General features: G+C 43.2%; 1 protein-coding gene across 1 annotated transcript; it reads left to right on the top strand.

Annotated features, from left to right (window-relative positions):
- Positions 1 to 200: 200 nt before the first annotated feature.
- Positions 201 to 21,543, top strand: LOC124082365 (zinc finger protein 14-like). The gene is made up of 5 exons (XM_046428844.2): positions 201 to 1,147; positions 4,156 to 4,295; positions 18,921 to 19,047; positions 19,316 to 19,376; positions 19,945 to 21,543. The coding sequence occupies exons 2-5, from the start codon at positions 4,248 to 4,250 to the stop codon at positions 21,272 to 21,274; spliced, it is 1,566 nt and encodes a 521-aa protein (XP_046284800.1). The 5' UTR covers positions 201 to 1,147; positions 4,156 to 4,247; the 3' UTR covers positions 21,275 to 21,543.
- The last annotated feature ends 1,835 nt before the right edge of the window (positions 21,544 to 23,378 follow it).

Below are 23,378 nucleotides of genomic sequence, written 5' to 3' on the forward strand. Positions count from 1 at the left end.
GTTTTAGGCAAGTTAACCTTTCAAGGACAACACCTGAGAAGGGGGAAGCTTCTTCTCCCCTTTCTTTCCTCCTGTCAGCTGTTACCATGGAGCCCAACTATTAACTTTCTTATCTTAGAAATGTAAACATCTCTGTGAAGCCCAGCTCAAGGCCAGAGGCACATTTCTACAAACTACTATACTGGTTGTTTGTGAAAAACTAGTAAGGGGGTGTCTAGCACCTGGAGTGCTGGTATCTTCTGGGCCAGTGGCCAAGCAAAACAGGGCAACACGAAAATAGGAAGGTTATCTACATTGGACTCTTGCAGAGACTCTTTTGCTGACAGTACTAAAATCAGCCATGGTGAAGATTTCTGGAAAGGCCCAGTTAAGACTTTTCTGTGGAGAAAGGGGGTGCTACTACAGTATCATAAAGACAAGTAAATTAATAGTGACACCTCATTATACTGTTTGCAGAGTAAAACAATGATATTTTACATATACTGCATTAAAGACATCACAATCAACCTCACCTGTGACTTTCTCTCTTGTCTTTTGAATCATCTTGTTTTTGCTGGGCTGGAACCCAGGGCCTCAATTTGCCAGAAAAGTACTGTATGGCTGAGCTGTGCCGGGTTGTTTCACCTGTTTCTTTGAACGTTTTCATGTGGCCTTCAGAAAAGTCAAAGGTACTTACTGAGCACTTCATTTCAGTTGAACCGGCCTCCTTTCCAGGGCTCAGGCCCACCCTGAACCCAGGGCAGGAAGGTCATGTGACTTAAGGTCTTAACATACTCCTCTGTGGCTCCCATGTGCATAGCACCCAATTCTACACATCCCGGGTTACCCATGGTCTGGCCCCAGCCCAGGAGGAGGTGCTGCCTGAAAAAGGGCTGGGCCTATTTCATCAGGGATTGGTTACTTTGTTGTCCAATCAGGCGCGCAGCCGGGGCAAGGGCGGGCTTCCGCAGACTGGCGCTTTCCTTGCTGGGCTGCTTGGGTCTTTTTTCCTCAGGTCGCGGGTCTTGGGCACGGATTTTGGGCGACTCTGCATAGCCAGAGAGCCCCATGAGCTCGGGTGGCTGAAGTTCCTTCGTGAGGACGGCGGGTGACCCCGGAGGCCCAAACGGAGAGTGTGCGGCCAGGGCTGGCGGGACCCGGCGGGCGGGTGAGCATTGGGAGCGGGTCGAGTCCCGGCCGGCGGGTGGCCCTGGGGCCTGTCCCCTGGTCCTGCGGGGTTGGCTGGGAGGAGGGTTCCCGGTCAGCTGCAGAGCGTGTTAGCGAGCCCCCTCGGATGGCCCTGGACCCCGGACCCTGGGTCCCTCGGGACGGACTTGGAACGGGTCCCCGGGGTTCGCTGCGGAGGATGGCATTGTCCACGCTGGAGGGTGGCCCTGGGCCCTTTCCCCTGGTCACGTGGGGAGGGCTGGCCAGCGGGTCCCCTGGTCAGCTGCAGAGCGTGGCCTCAGTGGCCAGGACCCTCATGTGCCTCCTGGTGGGTGCTTGGGTGAGAGTGAGAACCAGGGTCCCGCAGGAGGGAACATTCTCCGCTGGGGAGAGAAGAGCACAATGACCTTCCAGAACCAAATGTCCAGCTGCTCAGGTTCCCTCATTCCTAGGGAGCCACCTGGGCTGCATCCGCTGTGAGAGTGTCCCTGGGTTTGGGGATGTGTTTAGCCACCAAGCGGGGTTCCTGGAGAACTGGGGGTGACAGGCTGCTTCCCTGCGCCGGTGCTTTTTGTTTCCTTTATCACATCTCTGCCAAGAAATTCCAGTTTGTCCCCAAGTATGTAAGAAGCTCATTCCTTGATTGAATTCCTTGATTTTATGTTATTGGTTAACGTTTAATTGGATACAGTAATGTGATGTAAAGAAGAAGAGAGTTCTTGAAATAATTTTTTTAATGCTCAGTTTAGTGGGAATCTAAACACCTGTATAACCCGCCCAAAGAGAGGTGAATGGGCCCTGGTCAGGCTGCCTCTCCCTGCTCTCCCCTACCTGTGCCTGGAGGGGAGCACAGTTCCATTTTTTTTCTGTCATTCCTTGTACTTGAGCCATCTGTGAGGAGGCAGAGTTTTAGTTGGTGCTTCTTATTTGAGTTTTCAATAACTTAATGTTGAAAGCACAAAATGAGGGGTGCAGACCTCAAAGATTCAGGAAGCTGCTTATTCCTCTTCAGGACCTCTGGCACCTGGGGACTTATTTTCTGAATATGTGAATGGCCATCAGTTACAGAGGGGATTTTGGTTTTATAGGGTACAGTTGTGCTGATTTCACCATTGGAACTTGTGAGTGTGCTGTTTGGACAGTCAGGGGTAGTTATGTAGGTGAAAACTTTTAACTCAGGAGGGCAGCTGTAAAAGGTTGAGACTCATTGCTAATAAGAGAGAGAGGAGTCCAGATTGTGAGGGATGGGTATTTCTTTTTCTGGAATTGTTGTCTCCCAGAGATTCAATATATCTCTCCTTCCATTGGGGCCCATGTTATCAGGAAAGGATTTACTGGAAGGTTAATGGTGGGCTAGTTTCCCCTCACTCCTACCAAGCTGCCTTGTGTCTCCACTTTTCTTTGAGGGCTGTTTTGTAGGATTATTATTTTCCATAACTCTTCAAATGTTCCGATTAGTACTCTATCACTGTGGTGCTGTAATGTGAATTGTTGGTTCCTCTGCCTCAGTTGCTTAGACTCGTATTACTATCTGTAGGCCTCCTGGTTCCCTTCCCTGTTCCTGCTTCAGGAACATCACTTGTTTCTAGTTTAATTTTTTAATTTTACGTTCTTGACCATTTCATTCTCTTTTAAAATTTGGTCCTCAAGTGCCCACACTTCATAAGTTTTGTACATGTTGGGAAATCATTGTTAGGTTATAGATTGTGGATTAATTCAAATTACTAGAAAATTTCAGTGCAGTGTATATACACATGTGTATTCATCCCTTATACTATCTATCCTTGTTTACTTCCATGTGGCTATATATTGCTTTTTGCTGAATACCATTTATGAGAACGTTTTTCTCTGTATTTCCATGTTCCTCTGGGCACAGAGTCACAAGCATTTGTGAGAAATTACATATCTGGTGTCCAAGGCAGCCAACCCTGAGCTCAGAGAACCCATATTCATTGAAAAGGTGTTCAGTCATTTTCTCATGTTTAATTCATTTGTGAAGTTATTTTTTGTTTTGTCTTAACATACCCTATACATGAATTCTTTTTATTTTATTTTTTTGTAAAGAGTGCAGACATTTCCTCTGAGGGAGGGCAGCCTTCTTTGACCCTATCGCAGTTTGATGGAGGAGTCTCTTTTTTAATAGATGTGAGTTTATCACTTTCTTCCTTTGGAATTTTTTTATCTTCTCACATAAGAAAACCTATAGGATGGGGACATGTTGGGCTCCCAGAGGTAAATCCTTAGGTGGACCCTCCTGGCCATGGAGTTCCAACCCCTCTGTGGTACATTTCAGCAGTCAAAGTCTGGCGCCCAAATAAGTTTTGTAAGTTTGGAAATATGTATATACCTCTGCAAGTGGGTTTTCATTGAACTGTGGATGAAGCAGGCACCTTTCCTCAACTAGTTCATGTGGTTGCTTTTCCTTTTAAATTATTTTTATTGCCATATAATTAGGTTTTCATGTATTTAATAACTATATTCCTTTGTTGTCTTTTCATTTTCTTGTCTGGAAATGAGTTGACTGAGAGTTAAAGTGTGAGGAGGCCTTGGCATACAGCCCCGACCTCTTCCCCAAGATGGATGCCTGTATCCCTCCTTTCCAGTCTATTGTGACCGGGCACCCACCTTCTCTTAGCTCAGGGTTGGCAGCCTTGGACACCAAATATGTAATTTCTCACAAGTGCTTGTGACTCTGTGCCCAAAGGAACAGGAAGACAACAGGGCCTGCTTGAGAAAGGGCTTAAGTACCTGAGGAGAAATGTCCCCCTGGTGGGGCATTCCCTTGCAGGGAGAAAGTCTTGCCTGAAAAGGGCTTTTGCGTACTACCTGTCCTTCTGGCCTCATTTGTCCGAGAGTCTGATTTATCTCCTGTCACTCAGAGTCCCAGGGTGTACATATGTGGCTGGGGTGAGAGAAGGGTCTTGTGGAGTCCTGGCCAGTGAGGAGGCAGCTGGTGGGAGGGGGTGGCCTTCCACAGTCTAACAGGACTTTCTCTCTCACCCTGTACAGCTCAGAATCCATCTCCAGGACTGTGTCTTCTCTGCTGTGTGAGGCCCAAGTGGCTCTGGCTCAGGTCTATCTCTTTTTGACCTGCAGGTGCTATGAGGTCCACAGGAAGGATGTCAGGACTCCCCAGAAGGCAGGAAATGGTGAGTGTGTGGGGCCAGGAGTGCTCAGGGAAGTGGGATGGTTAGAACTGGTGGGAACCAGCTGTGGCTGGTCTCTGGCCTCCTACTGTCAGTTCCAGAGTTCAGCCAACCCAGACCTGAGTCATGGTGTGGGCTGGTGCAGGTAACAGAACCCTCTCTGCACATCTGGACCCCAGCCCTAGGCCCTCAGTGTGCAGTGAAGGCAGAGGGCCTCAGGGATCCTGCCTCAGGTGTGGGGCTCCTTCCTATGTGGAGGATTCTGGTCTGAGGGGGTCCATGTCCCTCCTTCTTCTGAAGAGTCATCTGGTTTTCCCCCACCTAGCCATTGTTAGGGCGCTCATTAGATCCTTTAAATTCGAGCTCTCTTCACATTTTCAGACTTTGACTCCCCACTCAAGTTCCCAGAATTCTCCCCTCTTTGCTCCTTATACTGCATTCAGTGGGCACAGCCTCGTAGATTTGTTTCTGTTTCTGAATTTGTCATGTAGTGAGAGCAGAAAAGAGTTACCTGGAACTCCACTGTTAAAACTCTGTTCCTCTCTTCCTTCCTTTACCTTCCCTAGGCATAGACGCCTTATCAGAATAACTTGTGCAGAGGTTTCCATTGGACCCTCCAGGGTCCTGTGTCCTCAGCCACTGTCCTTTCCTGTGGCTGCCACTTGTTGCAGCCAGTGGAGGCTGCCCAGTGTCCTGCAAAGGGTAGGCAATTTCAGGCCCTGGGTCGGCACAGCCTGAGGTGTGGGATGCAGCCTCTCAGGGGAGCAGCTGGAGGTCCTGGGGCTGAGGAATCTCCTGGAATAGGCCTCATCTAGAGACCTGTCATCTTGGGACATTGTTTTATCCACTCCCTGTTCCCATTTCTCTGATACCAGTGGACAGTTAGCCTGGAGATGCTGGTGCTGAGGGGCCAGGTCAGCAGTGATTCTTGCCCTTGCATTCTCTCACAGTTGTGAAGGAGGAAAATTCTCCCAGAGCATAGGACCACCCACCCCAGTGCAGTGCTGTGCAAACCTGAAAAGCCTGGAGTCATGGTCTGGGTCTCCTGGGAGGGTAATCATGGAGTGTTTCAGTGAGCTGGACCAGGTAGGAGGATGCCCAGCTCACAGGGACCTTACCTGCTCCTTGAGCCTGACATGTCTGCTCCCTCAGCACAAGCCCTTTATTTATCACTTTGAAATGATCTGCCCCCTTATATGACAGCCAGATTTCCTTAAATGTGAATGTATTTATTTAGAGCTGAGCAAGGTAGAATATTTTAAAAGAGGTAAAAAAGAAATGAATTTAAAAAGAAAACAGATTTTTTTTGGTATATGATAAAAATTCTTAAGTTACCTTTCTGATTTGTTTAGAACATGTAGAACATTTCTGAGACCTCACTTTTTTTTTTTTTTTTTTTTTAATTTGATTTCAAATGGAGTTACATATGGTAGGTTCATGAATGCTACTTTAGTGGCTGGGGTTGTGGCTTAGTGGCAGAGTGCTTGCCTAGCATGTGTGAAGCACTTGGTCTCTCAACACTGCGTATAAATAAATTAAAAAAAGGTTCATTGACATCTAAAAAAATAAAAGAATGCTACTTTAGAAAATGAAAAATCCGTGTGTCATTGTTGCTGTAGAAAATGTTTCATTTTCACAAAAGGTGTGGTAGGTAAATTTATACTCTGTGGATTCATGAGAATATTAGTTCCCTTGTATAATGAAGAACTTGTCACAATGGATAACTTCTCTTTGCTTCCTGTTACCTGAACTTGGAAGATTACTACTGAATTTCATGGGACAAATATGGCAATTGCCACAAATATCAAAGTATGGTCCTTTGTTTATGAATTGATGTAAGTGTCCTGGAAATTGTTATTAAATGTCATCTCTGTTGGCTGAATAAAACATGTTTTCGTGAGATTATTATAATTCATGAGCATCTTTCATGATCTTATCTGATTCCAAATGCCCCCTCCTAATGCCACCCAATGGGTGTTCACCTTTCACCTTGTGAATCTTGGGGTTGAAATAGACCTTCAATCTATAATATTACCTGATGGTATTCTCTACAAGGTGTTGGAGACTCCTGGACATTTTGGCTACTCTTAGATATTTGTCTACTATTTCCACTTGTAGAAATAGTTTTCTGAATTTCCTCAACAAAGACATCCTGGTCTTGGATTTCATAGAATTTAAGAAATGAAGCTAGAGAATCAATTGAGCTGCTTCTTTCTCCACGATTTAATAAAATTGCATGCAATTCATTTCTCCTTTTTTCATTATTGCTTAGTTATATTTTTGCCAGGGTGCTGAATCCAGCCATCAGTGGTCCACGCAGGTTCCCTGGCTTGGCTGCCAGAAACTGTTAACATTGCAATATGTCATATAGGCTACACCTTGAGGAATGAGTTGGAAGTGTTACCTGCTTCCTCTTAGAGGGGATTAAGGGTAGTTTTCATTGCCTCCTTAGTGTGGTGCAGAATCCACCATGACACCCCTGGGCCATGCCTTTCCTCTGATGACAGTTATTATCACTTCATTAACTTGTTCATGTTGTGTATTTCTCTTTTTGTGTGAGTTATGGTAGATTGTTTTCCTCCTGGAGTTGGTCCAGTTCATCTGAATTCTCAAATTGTGTCCGACAGTTATTCATAATATTCCTTTATGGTTCTTTTACTCCCCCTGAATAATGGTGTCTTTCATTTCTACTGAGTAAGTTTTGTTTCTGTTTTCTTAGTTGTGCTATCTGTTACAAGCATGTCCACAAAAAAACCTGCTTTTTATTTTTTATTTTTTAATAGTTATAGATGGACAGCATGCCTTTATGCATGGGCTCTCTCTCATCTAGTGAGGAGGTCCATGGAATAGGTAGAGGAGAGTGTGGCTGCAGAGTCATGAATCAAGACCTCCAGAGATCTCACAGGAAGCAGGTCTGATTTGATTGTGCAGTTACCATGTATATATACGTGGCCAGTAGTTAAGCAGATTTTAGGCAGCCACCAATACAATTTCTGGCCAACTGTCCTTGTAGCAACCGATTAAGGAGTGGCCGTAGAGCAGCACTGGGACCACAACATGTGACCTCATGCTCAGGGTGCTGTGCCTACGGAGTAAGCAGCCTGCCTCTCAAGCGCCCTTAACATACGCCATATATACAGTACTCTATGCACCTGTTCCCATACCTGTATTTGTTTAGTTTTTTATGCTGTGCTAAGGATTGAACCCAGTGCCTCACACATGCTAGGCAAGTGCTCTGCCTTTGAGCTACAGCCTCAGCCCTGAAGAGCTTGCTTTTGAGTTGATTCTCTATTGATTTCCTATCACAGTTTCATATGCTAGCATCGGATGTAGGTTCTCCTTGCTGTTTGTTCTTTAGTTCCTGAAGTGGAAGGATGAAGGGTTGATTTTTATTCTTTTGTAATGTAAGCCTTCAGCACCTCTAATTCTCCCTAAGCCCTGCCTGTGCTCTGTTCCACAAAGTTTCCTAAGATGCAGTTTCAGTTCTTTTCCTTTGAAATATTCAGACTGATCCTGAGACACCCTTGACCCATGTGCTGTTTAGAACTTTGGGATTTGACCTGCAGATATCTGGAGGTCACCCAGCTGTGTTTCTGTTACTAACGCCATGGTAATTCCAGTGTTCCTGGTGCCATGTTGGGATTTGGTAGCCTTCTGCACTAACGCCTGTCGTGGCTGAAGGTGGCTGGTCGTGGATACTTCCCTGTGATGTTGAGAAGGATGTGTGCTGGGCTGCTGTTGGCTAAGTGCCCTAGAGGTACCTGTGGTGGGTGTGCTGTTGAGCTAGATACCACGACAGCTCTTCTGTGTGCTCCAGCTGTCGCTCACTGTCAGGCGATTGCCTCTGACTCCTCTGTCACTGGATTTCACCGCGTGTCCATGTGAGTCTCTCAGTTGTTCATCAGGTGTTTTGACCTGTTGTAGGTCGTACATCTTAAAAGATTCCGGCAGTTGGTTTTAAGTCTTATTACTGAGTCTAGTGTCCATGTTTTCTCAAAAAATAACTGAAGCATTTTTTCCCCATTGGTGAGATGTACTTTGCTCTTTATGTGTATTCCTTATTTTGTTGCTTTTGCAAAGTGGGTATTTGAATATTATAATCGTTTCTCCTCTGAAATCAGTTTTTCCCTCTATTCAGAGTTTGCCCTTGTTTGTTGAAGACTGTAGCCATTGTGTGTAGTGACTTTCCAGAGTATGTTTGGAGACAGTAGTTTAGTTGCTCGGTGTACTCAGAGGGTCTCTCTTAGCTTGTGTTGAGCTTGAGTTTTAATGGAGTTCCATGAGGAAATAGCTGGAAAGAAAACAAGAAACAGCAAGAGCTCAGCTCCTCCAGGGCCTGTGGATAGTGGAGCTTGGGCTGCTGCTTTAACACATGGTCATGCTGTTTAAAACCCCTTCAGCCTCAGTTCTCTGCAGACCTGAGCCTGGAGAGCAGCCTGTGGTCAGCATATGGGTCTTGGTCCTCTCTGAAAGGATTTCTCTTGGCCTGGGTGGCCTTCCACCCTGATATACCAGGGTGCTGTGAACACTCATTTCTTCTTTTTTTCTGTAGTAGGGATTGAATACAGGGACAATCTACTACTGAGCTACATTCTCCAATCTTTTTTTCATTTTGAAGCAGGTTCTTGCTATGTAGCCCTGCATAGATTGCGACATGTTATCCTCCCACCTCAGCTTCCTAAATCCCTGCGATTTGAGCCACTGTGCCCATCTGAATACTCTAGTTTTTTGTTTTTGTTTTTGGATACCAGGGATTGAACATGGTAGTGCCAAACCACTGAGCAACATCCTCAGCTCTTTTTATTTTTTAGAGACAGGTTCTCGCTAAGTTGCTTAGGACCTAGCCAAGTTCTAAGGCTGGCTTTGACTTGTGATCTTCCTACATCAGCCTCCTAAATCACTAGGATTTGAGCTGTTCACCACCACATCTTGCCTGAATATTGTAATTTCTGAGAATATATTTTATTGTACTTTTCTCTCTCACACTTCACATTGTGATTTTTTTGTTTTGTTTAAACAACCACATGTAGGATTGATTTTTTTTTTTTTTTTTTTTTTGGCGGGGGGCGGGTACTGGGGATTGAACTCAGGATCAGTCAACCACTGAGCCACATCCTATTTTGTATTTTATTAGAGACAGAGTCTCACTGAGTTGCTTAGCACCTCACCATTGCTGAGGCTGGCTCTGAACCTGTGATCCTCCTGTCTCAGCCTTCCAAGCTGCTGAGTGAGGGAAGCAGTGGCAGTGGCTGTGGCAGCAATGGTGGTCATCAGGCCAATAATTCCATCGCTGATGAGGCTAATTGCACATCTTGTCTGGTACAGGATCTCATTCAGAAAGTTCTTCATCTCCATGTCCCATGGACTCCTCCACTGTCTGGACAGGTTCACTGGAAGCCAGATTTCTGGTGGCACTCTAAGAAAAATATACGTTTAGCTTTCATAGCAGGGGTTAGACAATTTATTGACTGCCCAAGGGATCTCTGTATGAGTGATATTTATGCCATCAGTATCATTGATAATTACTATGGCAAAGGGTGGCATAACACAAGTTTGTGCATAATGGGTATGGGTATCATTTGGGATGAAGGTAAATCCATGGCTAGGGCCTTGGTTCAACATCGACCCATTCATGCATCCGTCTGCTGCCCATTTGATGGGTCTAGCAGCCAGCAATATTGGTGTGATATCCATCATGCCATATTGAATTTCTGTGTAACAGTTAGTAACAGATTGTCCCATGTAGCAGTTACTGCAGTAGCCCGTATGGCTTTTGGGCCTGTTAGATGAATTGCAGAGAGCTGTGTCCACCCAAGTCCACAGGTATTGTTCTTCTCTGGAGATATTTCTCTTATCAAGTAGAAGAGGTCTAGATGTGATGCATTGATTCCAGGGAGTGGTGTCATTATCTGAGGGGGACTTCCCAAAAAGCATCTTAGGACATGTTGGCAGTAAGTGTTTTTTTCATTTGCCATGGGGGAGTCTATGGCTCTAGGTAGCATTACTATAACTCTAAGGTCAGTGAGAGACAGCCCAACATGTGACTTATTATAATTATCTACAATAGATTCATTGGCAAAAGCAAAGCAAAGGGGGTTGTTCTGACTGTAGGTCTCATTATCAACTATGGAGAAACAAATGGGCAGAGCAGGCATGGAAATGCTGGTATTCCACTGCACAGTTAATTCAGGATCGATAAGATTAGAGTTATTGGAAAAGAGCTTAGGTGGTGGCCTAGTGAACAAAGCCCAGTTTACCTGACAGGAAGCTTCACTGTTAGCAGTGAGTGCTGCATACAATAGGACCACCATCATAGGCCCAGGGATGGGGTTGCCAGCAGGTGAAGGGCCCATTCTGGTGGCGTGGTCAACGAGACGTTTAATATCACCCCAGGTTACTTTACATGAGGTCCATTTGTGTTGTTGAGTCCTTTGCTTTCCTCCAGAGTTAGTTCCTTCATTTTCTTGGTTGGTGGTTCTGGGGGTCCAGGGCTTGACACTTCTGGCATGCACCCAGATGGGGTGAGGCGCCTATTCTGGAAAAACACCTGTAAACCCTTGACCCATGGTTGGGACGGGACCTGGACTATTGCATGCCCTTGTTATAAGATCCTTCCATGAGACCATAGGTAGATGGGGGGCCCCAAGAGGGGGGCCCAAAGCTTATGGGCTGCTGTTTCTATAGAAGATTTTGAAATGGTGAGAAAACTTAGAGTGAATAGGGTTTTGTTCATAGCATCGTGTGGGGAGCTAGTGTAGTTTCCCCGCCTATGCTTTTGGAGCATGGTCTTGAGTTCCCTGTGTATGTGTTCCACAATACCCTGAACCTAAGGATTATAGGGCAGGCCAGTTCCACATTTTATGTGCCAGGTAGAGCAAAATTTCTTGAAGATTTTGCTTGCATAGGCTGGGCCATTGTCAGTTTTTATAGAGAAAGAAACTCTCATGATCCCAAAGCATTTAAGCAGATGGAAGATGACTTTTTTCATGGTTTATCCAGTAGAAGGTGTAGCCATAATAAAACCTGAGTAGGTATCAATGACTACGTGAACGTATTTAAGGTTGCCAAAAGGCAAATAATGAGTAACATTCATCTGCCAAAGGGTGTTGGATTTGAGCCCTCAAGAGCTTACCCCTGTAGGTTGCAAGGATCTGATGGGGAGAAAAGGCACACAGTTTTTGCATCTCTGACTAGCCTCTTTAGTCAGTTCTGAAAATAATCTAGAGACTTTAGGCGGATTGGTGGAAATGTGTGTGTAACCCTTGAGTTTGCTCAGTTACAGTCAAGCCCAATGTCATCCCTTTTTGAATCCAGGGCAAATAGAAGGAGGTGCACGTGGTTTGCTAGGGCTATTTGGGCATTCTCGCTGGAGATGTCCTGTTCCTCCATATCCCCAACAAGTGGAGCAACCTCTTTCTTTACTATTATTTTGTCCCTGCTTCAATGCAACTGCCATGGCTGAGGCCAGCAGAGAGGCTTGAGCCGTTTGTCTCCCTATGTCCTGGGTGGCCAAAATCCAGTCATCTGGGGTGTCATTGCACACTGGTGCGATGGCAGCCCTATGTTCCTTGTTTAATCCTTCCCAGAGTAACTCTTTGGCTAGGGCTTCCCTAGCTCCTACATGGGATACCTTCCCCTCCACCACCTTGTTTACTCTACAGATAAACTGCGGCAAGTCCTCAGTGGCTTTCTGCCTTAGTCCCTGTATAGAAACTGTTCCTTCTCCAGCTGGTAACTTCCTGCAGGCTCTTAAGGCAGAGTTGCACCTGGTTGAAATAATTTGGCAGACCTGTAACTTATACCACAGGGGAACAGCAGATTCCCTCTCCCTGCAAGCATTTAGCTGGGAGGTTAACATCTGTGATGGGGTTGCGACCTCCTTGCCGCTCATATTCATTATAGAAAAATGTCTTCCATTTTAGGTATGTGGATGGCTCAAGGGTGGCTCTTGCCAAGTCTTTCCAATCCTGTGGGCAGTCTACACTTAGGCTAAGGGTTTCAAGGACTTGTTCAGCAAAGGGACCCCTAGGTCTGTCTTCCTTCACTGCCTTCTTAAACTCCTTTAATATAGCTAGGACATGAGGATACCAGTGTAGTGGCCTTTGAGGGGTGGGGTTCACATTGACTGGGAACGCAGTTGGTATCTCCTGTTCATAGGCACCCCATGCTTGGTCCTTTGTTCAACCTGAGTCTGAGAATGGATTAGATTCTGACCTTGGAGGAGCGGGTACTGGCCAAGGTGGAAGGGGGCCTATAAGGCTCTCCCTTTTACCTTCTCTATCTGTAACTGTCCCATTAGATTTGACAAAGAGCAGTAAATTTTCTTTGGCTTAAACGTGTCTGGCCCTTTTTCTGTTTGTTGTGGTTCAAAGGACTTTGCATCAGAGCTTACCTGTGATTCTTCCTCCCTTTGTCTTGTTCTCCTTGTTCCCCTGCCTCTGATGCCATAACCAGACGGGTTACACCCTTTGTGCCCCAGAGGTTGCTGTGTTGCTGTGACAATTGGAAAGGAATGAAGAGGCAGGGTATATCCCTGTCTAACTTCTGCTTGCCTTGCATTAACCATAATTCTTTTCCCATATACTTGGATCAAACACATCAGCTGCTTTCACCCAGGGATTGGTGTCAATTACCACATTCCCAAATTTGGGCTTCCTTTCTATTTAGTGTTAATCCTCTCATGCTAAGGAGGGTGCGCAGCAGCTGTGAGTCCTTAGTGGAGGTTGGTAAGTTGCCCATTTTTCCCTGTTTCCCTGGGGTCCAACACCTGCACTTACCTGCTTGCCTCAGGTCCCTCTGCAGGCACCAAATGTGGGCTCTCTTGATCCAGCCAAAGCCCACCGAACACCTGAGGAGGGTGTGGTGACAGAGTCGAAAAGACCTCCAGAGACCAATTTCACAGAACTCGATCCACTTTATTATTGCATAGGCAAAGTTTTTATAATGATCCAATGAGCTACCAACATACTTATGAGGGGCAACCAATGGGCTAATAGATCAGTGGCAGAAAAGCAGAAGGAAAGGAACATGCTGTGCATGGGGAGGACAGTTACCATGGTGATGGGGCTGAGTGCGGTTAACTAACCATGGTATCTGGATTCAGCGTGCTGAACTCTGAGAGCCCATCACATATGTTACATAGGCTGCTTTTCAACTCCTAGGCCCAACATATTTTATTTAGAGACAGGGTCTCCCTGAGTTGCTTAGTGCCTCGCCATTGCTGAGGTTGGCTTTGAACTCCTGATCCTTCTCAGTCTCCCAAGCTCCTGGGATTACAAGTGTGCACCACCATGCCCGCCTAGAAGTTGATTTTTGATTATTTGTTTATTTGTATTGAGATTTGTATATGAATTTTTCACTGCTGACTTGGGGAACATATCTTCCTCATGGATACACGCAGGCTTTAGTGTACTGCTGCTATAAATATTGCAACACAGGATTTCGTGTGGACCTACATTGTGAACTTATTTGGGTTACCCCAACTTTGGGAAATGGCTTGGGTTCAAGGAGCCACCACTCTGACCTATTTGATGTGGTTGATCACTTTAGTCTGTGAAAGTTGAGGGGTCATGGGCCTGCCAGGAGGTTTGTGTGAGACCTGTGTGTATTTGAGTATGTGTTAAGAGCCCTGGGATTTATGAGGTATCCATCTACACCAATGTAGCCGATTTTCTGGTCGGAGCAGCATCTGAAAAAACCCCATCCGATATCCTTGTCCACTTGCTGTAGACACTCTAGGACGCAGGAATGCAAATGAGATGTGCACTGTGTCAGGTGGTCAGTGTTGATGGGGAGAACCTCAGTAAAGGGTGCAGAGGTTGTACTGTCTTCCTCCCATCTTGGTGCCTGTGGCTGCTCTCTCTGCAGGTGATAGTCTGAGTCTGAGTTGCCTATGCCCACCTCCATCTGCTTGGTGAAGTCCTTGATTTTGTCCCACTGTCTGGGGCTACGTAAGTTGGCTGAAGTCTGGAACACAAAGATTTTTTTCCTGGCTTCCCATAGCACTCCTCTTGCTGTGTTGTCTGGAAGTGGTGAGAGCAGGCATCCTTGACTTGTTTTTGTTGTCATGGAGACAGCCTTTCATCCTTCTTTGTAGCCTTCAGTGTAGGTTTTGTAGATCTCTGGTACTTTTTAAGGTGTTTCATTTTATTACAGTTAGGTTTGCATCCTTATGTCAGAAGGAGTTGAGCTTTGTCAGCTGGTTTTTCTTCATTCTTTCAAGTTTTCAGCTCCTTTCCAGATGCACAATGTGCAGGTATTTTCTACAATTCCTTCCAGTGCCATTTCACTTGCTGACGGTGTCCTATGAAGGACAACATTTTCCTTTCTAATGCTGATTCACTTTTAAGTTGCACATGTGGATGAGGTGCAGTGAGCTGGTTGTACACCTGTTTCATTGCATCATTCCTAACATTTATCATTTCTTAGGGTCAGTGGACTGCTCCCCAGCTTTATTATGAAAACCACAGTGACATGTTGTACACTATGGCCACCTACTCTGCTGGAGAGCAGAAGTGCTGGCTCCTCCTGAATGGACTCTGGTACCTGATACCCAGCCTCCTCACCCAGCCCTGCTGTCCCCTCTCTTCTCTCCTCCTCATCTCTGGTGAATACCCTTGTACTTTCTGTGAAGCCAACTTGGAGCTTTGCTGTATAAGAACACACAGTCGGTGTCTCTCTCTCTTTTCCTGGCTTATTTCACTTAAGATAGTATTCAATAGTCCGGGCTTCGTTGCTGCAAATGAAAGGACTAAAAGCTATTTTTGGTAAAATTAGGTTTATCTATTATTTTCATGAATCAAATGGATGCTACTATATCCCAGAAATCATCCCCAAATCCAGTGTTGTGAGACATGTGGTCTGCATTTTCTTCTAAGAATTGGTGAGGTTCACATCTTACTTCAGCACTTTGGTCCCCATGGATCTCATGTATGCGTGTGATGTGAGGGGAGCATCTGACTTTAGGTGCTGCCATGAACATCCAGTTTCCCAGCCATTCATTCTCCAGAGATCCTGGTCCCCTGGAATGACCCTGGCCCCTTGAGAGACATCATTTCCTTCTGTGTATCTGCATGGTCCTGGGTCCCCCTGTCCTCCTTCACTGCTCTGTGTGTCTGCCTTTAAACTAGTTCTACACTCCCTTTGTTACTCCTTTAAAGCAGGTTTTGAAATCACTTTACACTTTATTTTTCTTCTTCCATTGTTGAGTTTCTTTCAATTCCACGTGAATCTTAGAATAGTACTTCTTATTTTGTATAAAAATGTCATTGATACTATGAAAGGCAGTGAATTGACCTCATGGTTGATTTTTAGGCAGATTTACAATTCTTTGAGCTCACAAATGCTAGATATTTTTATGTGTGTCATTTCTTTCAGAAGTATTTTGTGGTTTTTGTAAAGTCTTCTTGGTAATTTCTAAATACTTTTACTCTTGATCTTCTGTGATGGCTTTCAGGTTGCTCGTGTTTTAGTGGATGTAAGTGTGTTGTGTTTATTGTGGTGGTGTACAGCTTGGCTTTATTTTTTAGTTCCAGGCATTTGCGTTTTCTTCTTCAGCGCATGCACAGTTTAGAATTTTCTACTTACGAGATCATTTCATGGCTTTGTTTCTAAGAGCCTCAGCCCTTCCTCCTCCCTGACCTAGGCAGGAAGATTAGGGGGAGCTGGGCTCAGTGTTTCTTTTTCCCCACAAGTTTTTGCTGATAATGTCTTGGGTGACTCAGCCTTGGAGAAGTAGTTTCCTTTGAATGTAGGCTCAGGAAGATAGAGTTCTCTGGGTGTGCTGGAAATGGCTCCTTTTCCTCCCTGCGCTGGCAGCAAAGGGCAGTTTTTTGTGATCTTGACTGTGTGAGCCTGGCAGCAGTTCAGGAGGTAAGATGTTGTGAATTTGTGAGGACCCCTAAGAATACACAGAAAAAGTCTCTGGGCTGCAGGTCATGGTAAATTTCAGGTGTGAGGAAATACCACTAGAGGGGCAGCCGTCCCGCTCTCCCCACTACCCACATCCTGACTGAGGGGCGCTGGGTCTGCAGTGGGTGACAGTGCTCATCTGCTTGGCCTTCTCCTGGGCTTCTCTTCACCCAGAGGTGGTCCTTTCTCCATAGGCAGCTTTCACCTTCTGTCCCAAGTCTGGCTATTTCCCATTTGAGTCATATGTTGATTATTCTCACTCTGGGCCCTGGTGTGTGTGTGCACGTGCTCCATCTCTCCGTGTCTCTGTATCTGTATGTCTGTCTCTCTGTGTGTGTGTGTGCACGTGCTCCATCTCTCCGTGTCCCTGTCTCTCTCTCTGTCTCTCTCTCTCTCTGTCTGTCTCTCTTTCTCTCTGTACCAGGGTTTGAACTTAGGGGCGCTTAACCACTGAGCCACATCCCCAGCTTCTTCTAATATTTTATTTAGAGCCAGGTTGTTGCCCATTTGCTCGGGGCTTTCCTACGTTGCTGAGGCTGGCTTTGATCCTGCATTTGATTGTCCTGCCTCAGCCCCCTGAGCCGCTTGCTCGGCACCCTAACTCTCTGTGTTGCATATTGCAGGTGTCTCCTCTCTTGCAGGTGTTTTCATCTTTTTATTCCTCTAATTTTAATGTTTGAATTTATCATTCTTCATTATTGCTTACTCTTGTTATGTGAAAATGTTTTCCCTATTCCTCTAGGAAAATATTTCCTGTAAGCTTCTGAAAGTGTTTTAGTTTTGTATTTCACATCAGAATCTGTAATGAATTTATATTTTGTCTATGGAATGGAGGGAAGTAATGCATTTTTTAAAAATTAGATACCAGTTTGTCTTGACTCATCTTCTGAATTGCTTGTGAATGTCTCCACTTGTATACCTTACCTGTTATGTTATTACTCATCTATATGAATTCCAAGGCACTGATTTTTTTTTCTTTTGTTCTCTCTGTTTATTGCTCTGGTAATTCTATGCTGTTTCCAATAGTGTATCTTAGATGTTCTTTATTTATAGTCACAATGTTTAAGTGACACCAGACTATAAATAAAGAACATCTAAGATATACTATTGGAAATAGCATAAGATTAGCAGAGAGATAATTAGATAATTAATCAGAAGAAATTATCAACTTAAAAATTCATTTTCTTTCTCACCATTGCACAAACACCAAAGTGTGTTTACACAGTCCTAGAAGGAATAGCCTATTACAGACCTAGGCTCTGTGGAGACGATGCTTCCCAGGTACAGCCTTGCACAACATCTTTCGTTACAAGATACCAAAGGTGATCATGCAGTATGTTTGTTTGTACCACCATCACTATAAACACATCAGTTATCCCTTTACTCCTGATAACCATGTATATGTAGCCCATTATTAACCCCAAATGTCTTTGACCAAAACATAGTCATGTGGCACATGACTATATATTGGAAAAGCCAATAGTCTGCTGTCTACCACAGTTGGATAGGTGTTACACATTTCTTATTTTCATTTGGCTTGGAAAAGTACTTTCTGGTGATTACTAGAAATTCTGTTTGTTAAATGTCAGTAAAGGTATTTGACACTTATCCAACTGTATCTTGATATTAATCAGAAGAAATTATCAAATTGTTTATTGATCACTGTTGTTGCTTACTAGTTGGTTAAATTTGATGTTGAGTAAAGTACCTACAAATTCTACTTATTCTTTTGCTGTAGTCACACAGGATGAGCTCAATCCCCAGTTACCATGTTGTGAGTACCTGGATGAAATGTGGTCTACTAGGGCAGTTCCTAGATTCTTTGCTCAGAGGGTTCTGTTTTGGTGGGAAGGACTTTGATTCTTTAGGTTCTAACATAAGAGTGGAACAAAATAATAGAATTTCCAAAGGAAAGTAAAGATTCAGTTTGCTGGGATCCTTCCCCAATTTTTAGTTCCCCTATCCAGCAAAGATGCAACTTTGTCAGCAACCTTTTGTAAGCATAGACACTATCAGGACTAATACTACCTCTCTTCCAACATGAGATAGTAGGGCTTCATTATTACTGGTGGTGTTAGACATGCACCCTATTAAGATGTTAGGGGTGTTCTTGGAGCATACCTTATTATACCTTTGCCCCACAATGAGAAGGGTGTTTTTGCTCTGCTGATACTTTTATGGATCAGTTTAGATCTTATATTGGAATGCCTCTCTTTGAGGAAGTGAGTGTAGACAGAAAGCAGTTTTGTTTTTTTTTTGGTTGAAGACAGATAGCATGCCTTATTTTATGTGTTTATTTTTGTGCCGTGCTAAGGTTTGAACCCAGTACCTCACAAATGCTAGGCAAGTACTCTGTCTCTGAGCTACAGTCCCAGCCCTGAGTACAAATATGGACTAAATACTTGGAGACCATAGAATTATGAGAACATCTCACGTGTCTAGAATAGAGCCCTTATGTTTTCAGTCTCTCATGGCCTGCACTACATTTTTATTATTATTATTTTTAACTATTGATAGATCTTTATTTTATTTATTTATATGTGGTGCTGAGAATCGAACCCAGTGCCTCACACATACCAGGTAATGCACTACTGCTGAGCCCCAGCCCCAGCACCCCCCCTTTTTAAAAATTTTTAAAAATTGTTGATAGACCTTTATTTTTTTCATTTATATGCTGCACTACTTTATTTATTTATTTATTTTTTGATGATATTTTAGACCTCAGTGTTCTTTGAAGATGTGGCTGTGAACTTCACCCAGGAGGAGTGGGCTTTGCTGGATCCTTCCCAAAAGAATCTCTACAGAGATGTGATGCAGGAAGTCCTTAGAAACCTGGCTTCTATAGGTAAGGATGATGTTTCATTACATATTGAAAGACAGAGCACCCGGGAGTCCCCCCACCCACCCACTCATGGATTTAGAAGGTGGAAAAGGGAGTAAGTACTTTTAGGAAAAAATGGGGCCTAATGTCAGTGCACTGTGCAGCATAAATACCATAATTCTTTTTTTTTCCTCTTTTATTATTTTTATGTTTTAGTTATCCATATTATAAATCCCATAATCCATTCTGAAATTATGATAATTTTAATCACTGTTCTGGGTGTACGTTTTAGGATTCAGATGGGAGAACCAAAGTGCTGAAGATCAGAACACAAATCCTGGGATAGATCTAAGGTAACTTGTACTCATGAGAGGAAACAGAGAGCCCTGAAGGAATCCTAGCATATCCTATAATTTTACAAACAAGGAAAGTAAGCAAGCATGGTATGAACTATATTTATTCTTTTTAAACCCAAAACATGAACTTTAATGTAAGATACACATTTAGTGGTTTCAAAATAATTTATTTTTTTGACAGAGCTAAGAAACTGCATTCATAATACCACTGTTTTCATAGTAGCTATGGAGAAGCAGTCTCACAAAGTAGTCATGATATTGACTTTCAAACAGTTTAGACATGACAGAAAACCAGTACTTTCCCTGATATTAGTGTAAGTCCAATTCCTATAAATAAATATAATATAATATTGTTAATTAGCCAACCATAAATTGTACTTGTAGTTGTTTTTTTTTTTTTTTTTTTTTTTTTCAAACAGGAATCTTATGGTAGGCTCTGGAAAAATTTAAAAAGATGTTTCAGGGAGATTCCAAATCTTAGCCTTAAAAGGACATTCCTGCTAGAAATTCCATGTGAAAGCAGTATGTGTGTACAGGTCTTCATATATAATGTTTTCCTAAACAGGCACATCATATCTCTCTCTGCAAACAAACCACATGAGGATGAGGAGTGTGGAGGAAAGCCATATGAATTTAAACAGAACAAAAAATCCTTTATTTCTCTCACAAATGTTCAAAGACACGTGTCAGAGTGCACTGTAAATGGATCGTATGGATGTTTGACATGTGGAAAAGAGTTTATTTGTTCCAGGTGTATTGAAAAATCTCGACGATCTCATACTAGAGAGAAGATATATGGAGGCAAGCAATGTGGGAAAGCCTTCAGTACTTCAAATTATCTTCAGTTACATGTACAAACTCACACTGGAGAGACGGCTTACAGATGTAAACAATGTGGAAATGCATTCATTAGTGTGGCTAATCTTAAAGTACGTGAAGAATCTCATAATGAGGAGATTATGAGTTGTAAACAATGTGGAAAAGCCTTCAGTTGTTCCAGTTCCCTTCAAAAACATGAACAAACTTATGCTGGAGAGAACCCTAATCCATGTGAACAAGGTGGGAAAGCCTTTTTTATATCCTCTAAGCTATACACACAAGAACAAACACATAGAGGAAAGAAGCTATATGAATGTAAACAATGTGGAAAAGCCTTCACTAGTTCTTCTTATCTTCAGATTCATAAACGAACTCATACAGGAGAGCTCAATGAATGTAAACAATGTGGTAAAGCCTACACTACTTCATCTTACCTTCAGATACATAAAAGAACTCATACTGGATTGAAGCCCTATGAATGTAAGCAGTGTGGCAAAGCCTTCACTCAGTCCAGTCACCTTCAAATACATAAAAGAACTCATGCAGTAAAGAAGCCCTATGAATGTAAACAATGTGGGAAATCCCTCTGTAGTTTTTCTTACCTTCAAATACATGAACGAACTCATACTGGAGAGAAGCCCTATAAATGTAAACAATGTGGAAAAGCCTTCACTTTTTCTAGTCCCCTTAAAGTGCATGAACGAACTCATACTGGAGAGAAGCCCTATGAATGTAAACAGTGTGGTAAAGCCTTTGCTACATCTGGTAACCTTCACTCACATGAACGAACTCATACAGGAAGAAAGCCCTATGAATGTAAACAATGTGGAAAAGCCTACAGTGGTTCTACTTGCCTTAAAATACATGAAAGGACTCATACTGGAGAGAAGCCCTATGACTGTAAGCAGTGTGGCAAAGCCTTTACCCAGTCCAGTCACCTTCACTCACATGAACGAACTCATAGAGGAAAGAAGGCCAATGTGGGTAAACAATCTGGTAAAGCCTTCAGTTGTTCCACTTATCTTCCTGTGCATGAAAAGCCTCACACTGGAGATAAGCCGTATCAATGTAAATAGTATGGTAAAATTTTCATTTTTTTCCCTTTTCCTTTGAATACATGAACTATCTCTGTGGAGAAAGGCCCTATAAGTGGAAATTGATGACCTTGGTAAAGCCTTCACTAGTTTGACTTATTATGAAAGATATGAAAAATCTCATACTGGGGAAAAACTTTATGGATGTAAACAATGTGGGAAAGCCTTCACTTATACCTTTGGGCTTTGTGTACATAAAAATATTTATACAGGGGACGACCCTATGAATGTAAATGGTGTGTTAAATCCTTCACTGATTGTGCTTATTTTCATGTTGTGAATGAACTCATACTGGGAAGAGGCCTCAGGAATGTAAACAATGTGGTACAACCTTTCCTTATTCCAATTCATTTTGAAAAACACTAGGGAACACACACTGGAGAGAGATTGTATGAATGTAAACAATCTGGAAAAACATTCAAGATTTCCACTCACCTTCAAGTGTATAAATGCACACATACTACAAAGAAACCTTATAAATATAAGCAATGAAGGAAAGGTTTCATGTATTCTTATCAGATTCCAATCATAAATTCACACTGGATAGAGGCCTTATGAATGTCAACAATATGTGAAAGCCTTCAATTGATCTTCCTACCTTCAAATACAAGAACAAATGCTGGTTAGAAGCCCTTCAAGTATAAACAATGTAGAAAAGCCTTTATTTGTGGCAGTTACGACATGAAATAACTCACATAGGAACAAAGCTATACTAATATAACAAAGCTATACTAGTATAAACAATCAGAAATACCTTCTTTCCTTACTCCTAATAAGTATTAAATAAATGGTAATGTAGAAATGCCCTTTGAATGCAATAATTGTCACAAATCATTCACCTTTCCTGGTCATCTTCAAATACATGAAAGTATTCACACTACAGAAACTCTGAACATTAAAAATATGGTAAATCAGTGCTCCCAGTTGCTTTAAAAGCCATTTCACTCATAGTGGAAAAGAAACGCTCTAAATATCTGATATTTACCTCCTATACATGAAAGGTAATGGAGCAAAGAAATGTGTGAAAATGTTCAATATTTTCAGGTCCTTTGAAGAACAATTGCACAGGGTGAGAAACTGAACGAGAAATCTGATAGAGTTTTCATAAATTCCAGTTTGATTTTTGTGTCAGATTTCCATTGCACTGATGAAAATACCAGAGAAAATTCAACCGAAGGGAGGGAAGATTTATTTTGGCTCATGGTTTTATAACATTCAGTCCATCATGGGCTGATTGCCTTGCTTTAGCCCCGAGGTCAAGCAGAACATGGGATGGAATGGTGAAGCGGGGTAGACCTACTTATCTCATGGCAGCTGGGAAGAAGAGAGAGAATATGAATTAAGTATATCACTAGTTACCTCGCAGGTTTTATTGTGCAGACCGTAGTTGTGGTCTTTCTATTTTCTGTGATGCTGCTTCCCTTGATACTGTACTGTGCGCTTGTGATGGGGTTCACATCTTTGGTGCCTCATGGTCCAGGTACTGATTAGTAAAGGAAGAGAAAACAATGATGCTAGCTTCTAAGAAAACACGAGAGAGGCTACTACCTCAAGTGTTCTGAGGGCAAAATCCCTAGGCAGCGTGTGGGTTTTCCTTAGCACTGCTGTCTACCAGCATTGCAAAGTTCTCATGAGAATAAGGTTTGATGACCTTGGAGAAAATGACACTGCATTTTGTGCATTTCCTGAAGATTGAGTTGGTGGCTTCCATTGTGGGTTATTGGACAGCTAAACTCTTTCATTTAACCACACAAAACATGACCACTATCGGGGATCAGATGAAGATATTTCCTGTGCAACCTGCAAGTTTGCATGAATAATTACCCCAAAATTTTCAGAAGCACTTTATGTAGAGAGAAGAGTAGTTATGGGTAATGGGCTGTTCTAGCAACCTAATAACAAATGAAGTTGTTATTAGGGTCTGGCTCACCAAGACCCTTAAATACTACATGTTATGCGTCCAGCTCAACAAGTGTGATGATCCCCTGGTATCAGGTACAGGATGTTCTTCAGTTGGTCTTCCCCAGTTCTTCCCCACCCCTCTTTGTTCATTGTAAATCTCAAGAATACATGTAGAATGTGGATG

This window comes from Marmota monax, unplaced genomic scaffold (assembly GCF_021218885.2).
Source record: "Marmota monax isolate L192 unplaced genomic scaffold, Marmota_monax_Labrador192_F-V1.1 WCK01_AAM20220418_F8-fsc00035, whole genome shotgun sequence".
NCBI classification, from domain to species: Eukaryota; Metazoa; Chordata; class Mammalia; order Rodentia; family Sciuridae; genus Marmota; species Marmota monax.

Coding starts and splice junctions, on each gene's coding strand:
- LOC124082365 (XM_046428844.2), top strand. CDS start 4,248: ATGAGGTCCACAGGAAGGATGTCAGGACTCCCCAGAAGGCAGGAAATG. Junction 19,048..19,315: donor TAGAAACCTGGCTTCTATAG/GTAAGGATGATG, acceptor TGTACGTTTTAG/GATTCAGATGGGAGAACCAA. Junction 19,377..19,944: donor AATCCTGGGATAGATCTAAG/GTAACTTGTACT, acceptor TTTCCTAAACAG/GCACATCATATCTCTCTCTG.